Source organism: Oxyura jamaicensis, chromosome 2, assembly GCF_011077185.1.
Source record: "Oxyura jamaicensis isolate SHBP4307 breed ruddy duck chromosome 2, BPBGC_Ojam_1.0, whole genome shotgun sequence".
Taxonomy (NCBI): domain Eukaryota; kingdom Metazoa; phylum Chordata; class Aves; order Anseriformes; family Anatidae; genus Oxyura; species Oxyura jamaicensis.
In genome coordinates, this window is record NC_048894.1 from 62,951,271 (window position 1) to 62,963,446 (window position 12,176).

Genomic DNA, 12,176 nt, shown 5'->3' on the forward strand with positions numbered 1-12,176 from the left:
TTTTTTTTTTTTTTTTTTTTTTTTTTTTTTTTTTTTTTTTTTAAGATCAGATGAGAAGCTTTACATTGAATAACCCTTTTTAAGCTATGTATCATAGAAGGAAAATGTGACTATATGTGCAGTTCGCAAGCATAAAGTTCTACTCTCTGTTACAGTTGTGTTTTGTCTTTGCAAAAGTGTTGTAAATTATTTTAATCAGTTAAAGGAAAATAAAGACATACAAGTAGGCGGTCAGGTCTAATGAGAGTCTTCAACCATTTCATGATACCTACAGTGTCTGGTCAACAAACTTCTGTTCAAAAGCTATAGGGTCTCACTTTTTTGCCCCAAAGCATTATGAAAGTATTTCAAAAGCACTGCTTGGATATAAGGCATAAATCTCTTGCCAGTCCAAAGGAATTCATGCTCTTGAATTCATCTGATGCTTCTAATAACTATTCTCTTTGCTATCCTGTAATGAAACCCCAGGTGCTGGGAAAAAGAGGTCCAATTATATCCAGGTTTAAAATGAACCACCTCTGATTCTCTAAGTCCAAACCTGCTGCTGGCTATCTTCAGAGCCTTTTCCCATGAGACCTGAAGAAAATGGTAAAATAGCTTTTCTCCTCACTAGCAGAACTGCTCTAGTCTTCATAGAGCGTTTGCCCTATAAGTTATGCACTAAAGAGAAATTGTTTCTACTGTTTTGCCATGGTGAAAATCATCAATGGTAGGAGAAAGGGAAAGAGAATAGCCTGATTCTCCTTTAACCAAGTTTTCACACCCTGCTAATGCTTTTTTGTTTCAACTTCTGACCTGCAGTTATATTTTGCCTATATAGTAACTACTTTCAAGTCTAAAACTCATGCTAACATTGGTTATGATTACAAGGCTTAAAGAGGGCTAACAAAGCCTTCGTGCGAAGGGCTGAGATGGATTTATGGAATCAACCTATATGAACCCTGTTTCAGAAGGAGACTGGAAACTTTAGGGAAATTTTATGCACTTTTTTATGCTGTGCTTTTGGAAAAAAAAAAAAAAAAAAAAAGCTGTAATGATGGGCCAGGAGAAGAAAACTTTATTCGGAGCTAATGTACAGAGAGCCACATTTGCAGGGTGGAAGCTCTTGGACTCTTGTCATTTGCAGCCTCATTAAGCTATCAGACATTAGTCAGGGTAGAGGGATAGGGCATGTAACATGGCATTTTTTTCCCGGTACAAATTCCTAATGTGACCAAACAAGGTTCTGGGACACTCAGCGGCTGCCAGGTGGTTGAGACCTCTCAGAGTGGTCCTTTTTTGCATGGAAGTCTCCAAACCTCCTTCACAGGTCCCTAAGCCTTCCTTATGTTTTTATCAGGATGACTTTTTTTTTTTTTAAACAAAACAAAGCCCACTATCTTTGCATGTTGTACCCCCCCTGAAAGAGTGAAAGAGTATCACAGAAGGTATAATCTACAGCGTTCAGACTGCTGTTCATTGCAATTTAAGATGGGTTTAGAATGCCCTAAATAACATAGGTCCTACTCAGACACCTGCTCACATGGTGCTGATAATTTACACTGGTGAGACACAGAGAAATGTTCATGATTCAAGAAATCATTTCTCTCATAGGTCCTTTTAAAATTCCAAACAGCTTGTGTTTTGGTACCAGTTAAATTTATTTTTATTTTTTGCATTTTTAAATTTTAATCTTAATTAAAAAATAAATAAAATACTGAACAATTTTTAAAGGAAATATTGCCTATTTCTCATAGTCCTGGATGTCTGTGACTTTGAGGTGGCTGTGTTATTTTAGCACCTTTTGGCTGTTTTTTCCTTCAGTACCAAACTGGGGATGGGAATGTTTCCCAGCAAAGCGTAAATACACAACTAATCTCATGTTTGTTTGTTTGTTTTTTTTTTCTTTTTTCTTTTTCTTTTTCTTTTTTTTTTTTTTTTCATTTTTTTTTCCTCTTCCCTGGTGCCTTCCTAAGACTTAAAAAAAAAAATAAAAAATAAAAATAAAAAAATCTAATCACACTCAAACTGTGCTTTCCTGCCTGTACATAATCACAAAGAGTCTTCCAAGCATCCCTGTTTCCAGTTTGTGATGCTCAGGGCTTTTGCGTTCTCAGTGGTAACTTCATAAAAGCAAGAAACAAAGCCATTTGCACAGGTTCCTCTTGAAATGCATGGTCGTGCCATACAAACAAAGCAATCAGCTGTTCCAGAGAGAAGCAATGTCCTTGAAGCCATCTGGCACTCGGGATGGTTTGTGGTGAGATTTGTAGGAAGGAAAAGCTGCTGAAAGCCCCTGGGCTCCCCCTCTAGTCAAGGGGAAGAAATTTCTTCCAAGGACAATCAAGCAGGACTTGGGGGAGCATCGTCTCAGTGATGACTCTAGAGGAATCTTGGGAGGACTCAGGCATCATGCTTTTAGGTGTTAAAAGTAAATGGTGTGAATTTCATCCACTTACAGATTGATCTGGGTGTTTTAGTTTTTATACTTAAGAGAAAGAGAGATATGCCAAGAATGCAGTTTTGCAGCTGAATGAAAACACAGAAAAATCTTCTTCCTGTAAGAATGTCCCATAATGAAATATAGTTCTGGGCTGGGCTAAACACCAGCCCATAATGAAATATAGTTCTGGGCTGGGCTTGGTGTTTATCCCTTCCTTCAAGGGTTCTTAGATACAAAATACTCTCTGTGGACACTGTGGAGACTTTTTTTTTTCTAAGTGTCCTAGCCTAGCCTTTTCCAATGCATGGAAAAACAGAATAGCTCTGATGGGACAAATGGATGGTTGTCTTCTTGCTTTTTTTCCTCGTCCTTCTCTTTGCTGTGATTTGTCCCTGTTAGGAAGGTTCAATTCCCTTCCACTCTACTGCATAATTGGAGTGATGGTCTATTGGATATATGTGCTGACACCTGTTTACACAAGTGGATTATTTATTTCTTCAATTAATGAGATGCCAGATAAATGGCAGGTGAAATCCAGGGCCAACATCAGACTTCTGCCCAGTGGTGCATAGTAACAAGGGGGTAGCATGGAGTTCCTCCAGCTCACCTTGGCACAGAGTGGCACTGTGCTTCTCATACCCCATGCTGAATTTTTCTGCATCTGAATGCAAGAGCTAAAATGTGTATATTTTGCTTAGGGTGCTGCTCAGTTCAAATATTCATGACTGTTTCTCTAATGCTTTGAGATCTTTGAGAAAAATGCTGTAAAAAAGATTGAGTTAGGACTTATCAGTCATATTTGTCAGGCTGTGTGTGACAAGTGGGGAATAGCTGCAAAGATGGAAGTAAAAGATCCCCTTCACTTGACAAGCATCAACTCTTGTGCTAGGCAGCACTAGATGGTATTAAAGCCGTATCTGGCCGGAGGCGTTCATGTTGGTATAAAGTAAAACTTTAAATAAAACTTGCATGAGGAGTGAGTGAGTTGTTTATCATCTCTCTCAAGCGTACTCTTAAACATCAAGCTGTGGTCACACTTCCCCTTCTTTGTCCTGAGAGCTACTCTTTCAGAGCAGAGTGCTCTGTCTCAGTCCAAACAGTGCTGTGTTGATAACAGACTTCTCTGTAATAGCAAGAGAAGAAAAATGGATTTAAAGCAGTGGATGTTTGGATAAGGCTAATTAATAAATCCTAGAAGGGCAATAACTCACTTGAAGTGAGGCGTATCTACAGCTGGCACGTTGACTGTACGGGAAAATGTATCTATAAAAGCATTAACATCATCCTAACAGCAGGTGGGGAAACCGTAATGACCACAGGATGCTATGCCCAGGGGGAGTGAAATACAGCAGCATGTGGCCAGGGCCTAGAGCCTGCCACGCTGGGAGCTGTGCCTGGGTTGGTAGTTGCCCTTCCATGCCCTTCTGGAACTTTCTTTTGGCTTAGGAAGGTTCCCTTTGAGATGAATGTTTGCTGTGCCTGACTCCATGCTGCCTTGCAGCAGCTGGTGGGGTGCAGGACATGGGCAAGAGCCTGGAGGGGAAGCTGTGACCCAGTGAGCTCGGCTCCCACAGTGGCCTTGGCTGGTGGCTATAGGAAGCCTCAGGCCAGCCTCAGGGTATCGGGGTAAGGCGTAAAAATAACACAGAGACCTTCCCTGCTCTGCTCTAGCCTCATTCTGTGTATTTTCCCCAGGTGGCAGAAGTGGGAACGGGTTTTTTTTCATCACTGCTTTTACTCCTGTTTCATTTGCCAAGTTTTCTCTAATTGCTTCCTTTTAAAAGGCCTACACCGAAAATATCCAGACATGCTTCTCCCATGTCCTCAGGCTCTAAGCCCATACTTTCCCGCAGCTTCCTCATGGTACTCAAGCAGGCATTATTTCTGCTATAAAGGGGTCTCCCTATGATCAGGAAATTCTTCTGACATGGCAAAGGTGAACCAGCCACCATTTTATTCAGCTGACCAGCATGGATGTAAAAGACAGCAAGGAAAGCACTTATGCTTTGGATGTCCCTACACTTTTCCCCACTGGCTGAAGAGTCAGTCAACAGAGAATATGTGGGGAGGGTTGGCTCCCATCATAAATTGCCTCAGAAATTCAGTCTTTGCTTTTGGACACAGGGATTGGACCCTTGTGGCACTGTTTGCTGGGCAGTCATACAGTTTTACTCAGGACCATATCAGGAAGATGGGCCACTCTTTTTTTTTTCCACTTTAATATTTCAAATATTAATTTATTTTCAACTGTGTACATACTTGAAACCTGAAGCTAGCCTATAGAAAATGCATTGCTTTGCTTGTAGCTGATTGTATGACGTGCTCTCCCAAAGCATTGTGCAGGTTCAGAAAAAAGTACTCTGAAAGTGAGTATGGTGGGAACAGGACAGACCTTGCACAAGGTCAGCAAAGCGAGGAGTTACAGCCAAGCAGCTGCTTCTCCTTCCCTTTCATTCATTTCTGACTACAAACTTTCTCCTGCCACCCATCCCTGGAGGCTAAGGAATTGGGAGAGAAGTGCTTCATCAAGTGGCTGCAGTGCATAAACCAGTTTATAGGTATGGCTTCAAAACTAAAGCTCTGTTCCAGGCTAGGATGAGGGGGATCTGTGGCCTTGGAGGCTGAAGATGTGGGATGTAGGGGCCTGGACACGGGCAGGGTCTTCACCATGGTCATATTTATGGGTAGGAACAGGGTCGGGGTCTCTCCTGAAAGAAAACCTCTCTCATCCCCACTGCAGGACATGCGGGCACCACAAGCAGTGTGTGCAGCCACCCAACGCAGGCGCTGGCATCCCTCCCCCTCTGTGACCCCTTGCCTCGGGTCTGGATTTTACCTGGCTGGGGTGGAAGCCATCAACCGGCTCGACCAGCTGCCAGGGCTCGCCGCCCATCTTGTGCCACTCCTCAGCTGCTGCCAAGCACATAAACAGAGAGGTTATGGCACTGTGCAGAAATGGGCCCCCTCCTCTTCCTCCCAACACCCCTGCTACTTTTAAGCTCACAACGGCTCTGCATGAAGATTATGATAATTTATACAAAGTTGTCAGAGCCAATACTGCGTGTAATCCCCCTCTCCTTGGGGCAGTATTTAAGCTTTTATTGTTTTTTAGTTTTTATTATTATTATTTATTTATTTTTAATCTGCAATATTTATGCAAGGAAGCGCTTTGAACATAAATGTTTGTAAAAGAATTCGCTTTCCCTCCTAACTAAGACTGATGCTGTAGTGAGTAAAGCGATAAATAATTTAATACTGATTTAATACTTTTGTATTTCCTGTTTGAGTTGCAGCTTCAGCAGAGCAAAAAATGTGTGTGTGCATATATATATATATGAAGGAAAGCTAAAGAAAACAGTGATTTTTAGAGAAATAGAGGGTAACACAGTGTTCACCGGGGCTGATGCCTGCAGGAATAAGATGTCATTTTCAGTTACTTTTCTTCTGAGTGGTCTTTTTCAACTCCAACAGAATAACCTTTTGAATTACATAAGCATGACATTCAATGCAAATGCTGCTGTACTGTATGCCCCAGAGCCATTAGAGAAGTGAAAAGCTTGCTTTCTTCAAAAGGGCTGTAGAGTGATCAAACATGGGACTGGTGGATATAGCATTAATAGACTGTAAATTTCATATATTTTTTTATAATGACAGATTAAGAATTCTTAATAGTGTTATGCAGGCATCCTGTCATGATAAAAATGTTCTCCTTTCAAGTGCTACAGTTCTGACCTAGAACCACCACTGTTCGCTGGACTCTGGCTGTTGTGTTAAGAAGTGATGCCTGGGTGCTCATTCTGACTCTGAATTCACAGAGTGGCAGTGTTCCTGCTTTAACTATAGAAATGTACTTGAGATGCTTTATTCAACACCAAAGTAACTTCTTTCAAGGCACAGGGCTTGAAGGCCTGCTTCAAAATTGCATGATACTGGACATGAAAGCATTTTCATCCTATTTTACACCAGGGAGAACATGCGTGCACAACATACACACGCAGTATGAACTTGGCTAACCCCTTGTATGATGTTATGCACTGAGTATGAGGCTGTGTGCTGTAAAACATGCTTGGTAGACATGCTACTGTTCCAGACCAGAAATAGCAAGTAAGTAAGGTTTCTATCAACAAAGGTCAATTTATTCCATTATACTTGACCTCCAAAAATCGTAGAGCAGTTCTTGGACAACTAGGCACTGAGTACAGCCAGAGATTGCCTTAAAAGTGCCTGTTGCCTAGGCTGGACTACAATAGAGCTTGCTCACATCCCCACAAGAAAAGCAACCCACACCCTGTATTTATTGCATCCCTTCTTTATAGAACCACTAACCACTTCAGCCAAAAGCAGCATCTAAGCTTGACTGTCCATGTAAATCTAGAATAAATGCTGGTATACCCAGTTTTCGTTCCAAGGAGGTTAGAAGCTGCTATGTACATATGCACAGGCCCGCCTGGAGTCAGTTTCCTCTTCACAGCATGCAACCACCATTAAATATTTGATGTCTGGAGAGTCTAGGGGAGGATCTGCACTTGCGTCAGAAAGAGACCAGGAAAGTAGGTCAGCAGCCTTAGCTCGCTTTTGAGCATGCTCGCGAACTGACAGCTTTACTGACAGGAAGCTCACATGGTTGGCACCAGGGCTGCAGGAAACTTCACAGTGTCTGTCAGAGCTGATGTTTGTATGTGCATGTGTGATTTTGTTTACCTCATTTATTTAACGCGATGTAATCAAGAACAGCAAATTATATTAAGATGTTTCTTTTCATGAAAGCAAATAAATTACCTGAAGTTAGCAATTGAACTTATTAAAGTAATTTGCCTGCCCAGCAGGTAGTTTGTTCCAAATCCTAATGACTTGTTAAATATTAAGTAGCTGATATAAAACCCACAAAGAGACTTGGACATCCTGAAACTCTGTGCTATGGTATCTAAGTTGCAGTGAGGTCTGTGTCTCCAAGCTAAGTTTTGGGTGGAAAAAATCCCTCCCCCATCCTCTTCCTTACCTCCTCCCCACATGGTCTGCATGAGACCCAGACCAAGCTTCATGAACTGTGTCATATAGGATAAAATAATTTTGTGAGTTTTGATGGGGTTTGGCTGTGGCTGAGAATTTTGAGATAATCTTCGATGCCTCAGCAGCTTCGTGCTTCCAAGGACACCCAGACACTGATGGGGAGAGGTGTCAGAGATATACACTTTGAAGTACTGCTAGGCTGCTTCTGTCCCTTCATGGCTCCAGATTTAGCTGTCTACATACTGGGATTTAAATTATCATTAAAAAATAAAATAAAATAAAACAAAATATGGTCCCCAGGCTTTTTTTTTTTTTTCCAAGCAGGACCTCTCTTTGTGAATACCAAAATAAGGAAATGCAGATCAGATTTTATTATTATTATGTATTCTTTACAAAATCTAAAAATTCATGGTATCAGGGAGGCCCCTAGGGTGAACAGGGCTGGAGCTTCTATCCTGTGAGCTGAGGGATGGGGATGGTTTGCCCTGGGGAACAGGTGGCTTCAGGGGGGAGCTGCCTGCGGCCCCCAGTGCCTGCACGAAGGTGACAAGGGGACAGGGACAGGGTCTTCACAGCAGTACAAGGTGGGGGAGCAAAAGGCAATGGGTATAAGTTTAAACACAGGAGGTTCAGGCTGGATGTAGGAAAAAAGCTGTTTTCCTGCTTTTCTATCACTGTCTAACTGCTTGAATACACTGCCCTCCTCAGTCCCTCACCCCATGCTGATCCTTTTCTTAAAATGGAGGACCGAGGTGTTTTTTTTTTTTTTTTTTTTTTTTTTTTTTTTTAAGTGTCAGTTACAGAAGGAAGTGAATTAGGTAATGCACTTACCTAACGTCACTTAAGATTACATAAGGATGAGTTTTGTAAGGCCTTTGAGTCAATGCTGAAGAGGTATTCTGGTGCTTGAGGAAGCACTGGAAGGAAGCCAGTTCTTATTGGGATAGATGCTTTTGAAAACACTGAGCTAAGGGAGGGTGGCTGTGTTACTCAGGGAGGAAAACTGGCCAAGAAAAATTCGTCTTCTGGAGGCAGTGCCACCAGGGTCACCCAGGCTGCCTTGGTACAGAGCTAACATGTACAGAGGGCATTAGCAGCCCAGCACAGGACTGAATGCTGCCTGAGAGAGAAGGAGAGAGAAAAGCAACTTACTTTGTCTCAGTGGGAAATCCATGTAGAAAACATCGAAGTTGGCAAATTTCTCAGAGCTCGCTATTTCTTTCAGGACATTGGAAAGCTGTAAGGCTCTCTGCAAAAATCAAGCAATTTGATGACGATTCATTAACACTCATGCTGCTTTGAGTGGGCTTTGGTTTTGTCTCTGATGTGCAGGCAGGAATTTGAAAGCTAATATCCCCCTGTAACTGGGGGAAAGGAGAATCAGAGTTCTTCATCATGACACAGACATGCACCAGACATCCTCTGCCTTTGGGCTACCCGGCTCTCAAGGCAATGTGCCATTGCAGATTTGCACTGAGGCCTCACCTGAGATAATAAGATGAACAAGGTATATAGTTATTTTACCACAAACCCCTTCTAGCAGCAGCTCTAATCCTGTATAGTTATTCAGGCGCTCTCATTTTCAGAGGCCTCTTGACAAGTGGCAGCCCTGTCATTTCCAATCCTCTTAAAGAAAACAGAAACTTTCTGCAGAGGATAAATGTTCCCCTTTCCCATTATCCTTCCTACTGCTGCATCATGGGTGCTGGCACTCAGTTAGCCAGACCACATTCTGCTCTTACTTTCAGTGGAGTAAAATAGCTTTGTCAGCCACAGACCGAACTGATATATCCACTGTGATTTCTACAGCTGTAACAGAGATCAGGATCTCCTAAATATTTAACACGCACAGTTTGGATGATAACATAGACAATTAGTTTCAGACGGGAAGCCAGGAGGAAGATTAATTCATGCCCTGCAGACACAGGAGTTGTACATGGACAGCAGTTACATGTCCTGTATGTCCTGTGGTGTATGTACTAGTACATCAGCTGCAGTCCTGTAAAGATTGAGGAATGTTCTTAATAAGTCAAGAGGGATGGGGCATAAAATGAAATCTGTGTATAAACCTTGGTGTAATTAAGGCCATATTTTCTGTTTACGGAATGCATACATTAGTATGACAATGCACTATATCTGCTTACTGGTTCTTTTACATGATTGCAGGGGGGAGGGTTAAAAATCAGGGGATAAGTGGCTGCTATGATGTGCCACCAGATTTTTAGTGTCAGTTTTAAAGGATACCCATGTCTGTTTGCTCCCATTCCTGCCTGCAGCCAGGGTGCTCCTTGGCCTTGCCACCTGGGGATTAAGGCCATAGCGATGTGCCTGAGGGAGATCAGCACAAAGCCCTGACAGAGATGGGGCCAGGATCTTGCTCTCAAGGGCTGGTCCTTCTGCCAGCATAATCTATGCCATTGGCACTCTGTGCTAGCAACTACCTTCTCCATAAGCAGTTTCGTTCTTGCCAGGCACATTTTCTCCTCTAAGAGTAGAACCCCAAATGTTTTTGTCTGAGGGAGATCACATCCCTTGAGAATGAATTTGGACAGCTGAGGGATCACCACAGGAGCACATTTACAAAGCCTGCAGCTTAACTGTGCTGCTCTGAGAGCCTGCAAGGTGTTTCAAAAGATGGGCATGGAAGTTTCCACAGCTTTGGGAAAAAAAAAAAAAAAAAAAAAAAAAAGTGCTGATGTCTTGCATTTGGGATATCAGGTTTGGGCCAAAAAAAACACTAATCATAAAAGACTAAAGCAAAATGAACTATATCAGTACATAGATTCAATTTAATCTTTCTCTTGACATGGAATTTTTGTGTATTCCTTTTGTCGTCTTACATCTAAACCATTCCTTTTGTTGTCTTACATCTACACCATGCATTTTCATCTGCTCTGGCTTTGTGAAAGGATTTGGGGAGTCCTGTGCTCCTCAGTGAAGACACTTCAATGTACAACACAAGATACCTTGTATTTAGGAAGAATTTCTACGTGGAGGGGGTGGTCAGGCATTGGAAGGGGCTGCCCTGGAAAGTGGTGGGGTCTCCATCACTGGAGGTATTTAAGAGTTTTGTGGACACAGCACAAGGGCATGGGGGAGTGAAGGGACTCAGCATGTCAGGTTTGTGGTTGGACTTGGTGATCTTCAAGGTCTTTTCCAACCTAGATGATCCTATCATTCTGTAAAAGGTACGGGGCAAGACAGTGAACTTGTGCGAACACCACAGAGTTGGTATTCCTCCTTACCTCTGAGGTCAGGTTCCTGAGGGTCTCATTGGGAGTCAGCCAGCCATTGCAGGGGCTCACCTAGGTGGGCAGAGGAGACAGCACATTATCAGTGGGCAGGTGGAGAACAGAGGAGAGCAAACTGATGTTCCTAAGGCAGACCTTACCTCAAGGCAGTTGAGGAAAGAATAAAGCTGGCTGTAGGTGATGTCTCTGTTCAGCTGCCCTGCAAAACACAGAGAGGGAAGCTCTGCATGGCCAATGGCCAAAGGCACCACCATCGCTTTTCTTTGTGGCTCCACATGACCCCATGTATCAGAGCCCCAGGTGGGGACAGGCACCCTGGGAGACCCACCATGACCACCCGTGTGGATTGGGGAGGTGTTGACTGGCATGCCATCCATTTGCACATCTCTCTCCGAACAAAACACAGCCATTGCACAGCCAAAAGGAAGGCGGAAGGTGAGTGTGTGTACCCCGTGCTTCACATTTACCTCAGCGAGGACAGCCTTACAAGGGAGAAAAAATTTTACTGTCACTGAGGGATGTGGATACATTTCTGTGGGTGAGCAAATTCAAGCACCAAGTTAAACACCCAGTTGACATTCCCTGAAATTCACTGTGCTGCAAAATAACCTTGCTTGCTAAGAAAAATACCCATTTTATCAATCCTTTTGTTTCTTTGATGACTGCAGCCAGGATGGAGTTTAAATGAACACTCAGTTCTCTGAGTTCATGGCACACTGATTATTTTTGCAGTGCTGAAACATGTAGTTTTTGTCATTGCTGTTTCAGGAACTGCAGAGTATGATATCACCCAAATTAAACAGGCTCCTCAGGCTGCTTTGTAGGATCTCCACCGTGCAGGTGCAACTCCTGCCTGTCCCACCCTGCAGCGGTATCCATTCCCCACAGAAATGATTGGGGACCTCAAAGATCAAGGATTGGTGGGGATGTCCCAGACCCACGTAGCCCCAAAGTATCAGGCTCTGAGATGGGCTATGGGGGGAGTGGGGAGCAAATGGCTGTAGCAGATGATAGGTTTGGCTGATGTGAGCCCAGGTGGGTATTTTGGCTGAAACCCAGAGCGATATGTGGTGGTGCCTGACTGGCTGCCAAGCAGGGAAACCTCCTTGTAACCCATCAGAGGATCTGCCAGAAGTGATATCTTGCTGCAGAATGCTGCTTAGGATTAATTGGTTCCCTCCAAGGCGAATGAAGCCCTCTGAAAAATTGCCAACTGGTCCTATAGCTAAATGCTCCTGGTTTGGCTTGTGCCAAAAATGCTACATGTTATCTCTGATAATTAGATATCCAGTAGAGGAACTTCGCCTGTGATAAACACGCACTCAAGCAAAGAAGTGCATTTATGTGACTGAAAAATAATTATCACAGGCTCACCCTATGACAGAGGGATGGGAGTTTCCTTTCTTCCTCCCTCCCTTCCTCCCTCCCTCCCTTCCTCCCTCCCTTCCTCCCTTCCCTCCTTCCTTCCCTCCTCCCTCCCTCCCTTCCCTCCT

The 12,176-nt window shown here is 43.2% G+C and overlaps 1 protein-coding gene across 5 annotated transcripts in view; it reads right to left on the bottom strand.

Annotated features, from left to right (window-relative positions):
• Positions 1–12,176, bottom strand: part of AOAH (acyloxyacyl hydrolase) — a 77,646-nt gene that overhangs the window by 3,979 nt on the left and 61,491 nt on the right. For 4 of the 5 annotated variants that reach the window (XM_035319241.1, XM_035319244.1, XM_035319243.1 and 1 more), the window contains exons 18-21: positions 10,824–10,882; positions 10,678–10,737; positions 8,585–8,681; positions 5,259–5,335 (exon numbers count right to left, since the gene is read on the bottom strand). In XM_035319241.1, the coding sequence (XP_035175132.1) occupies positions 5,259–5,335; positions 8,585–8,681; positions 10,678–10,737; positions 10,824–10,882 (293 nt within the window). Of the gene's footprint in view, positions 1–5,258; positions 5,336–5,557; positions 8,400–8,584; positions 8,682–10,677; positions 10,738–10,823; positions 10,883–12,176 lie in introns of those variants that run through there. The other variant, XM_035319245.1, reaches the window with a different exon arrangement.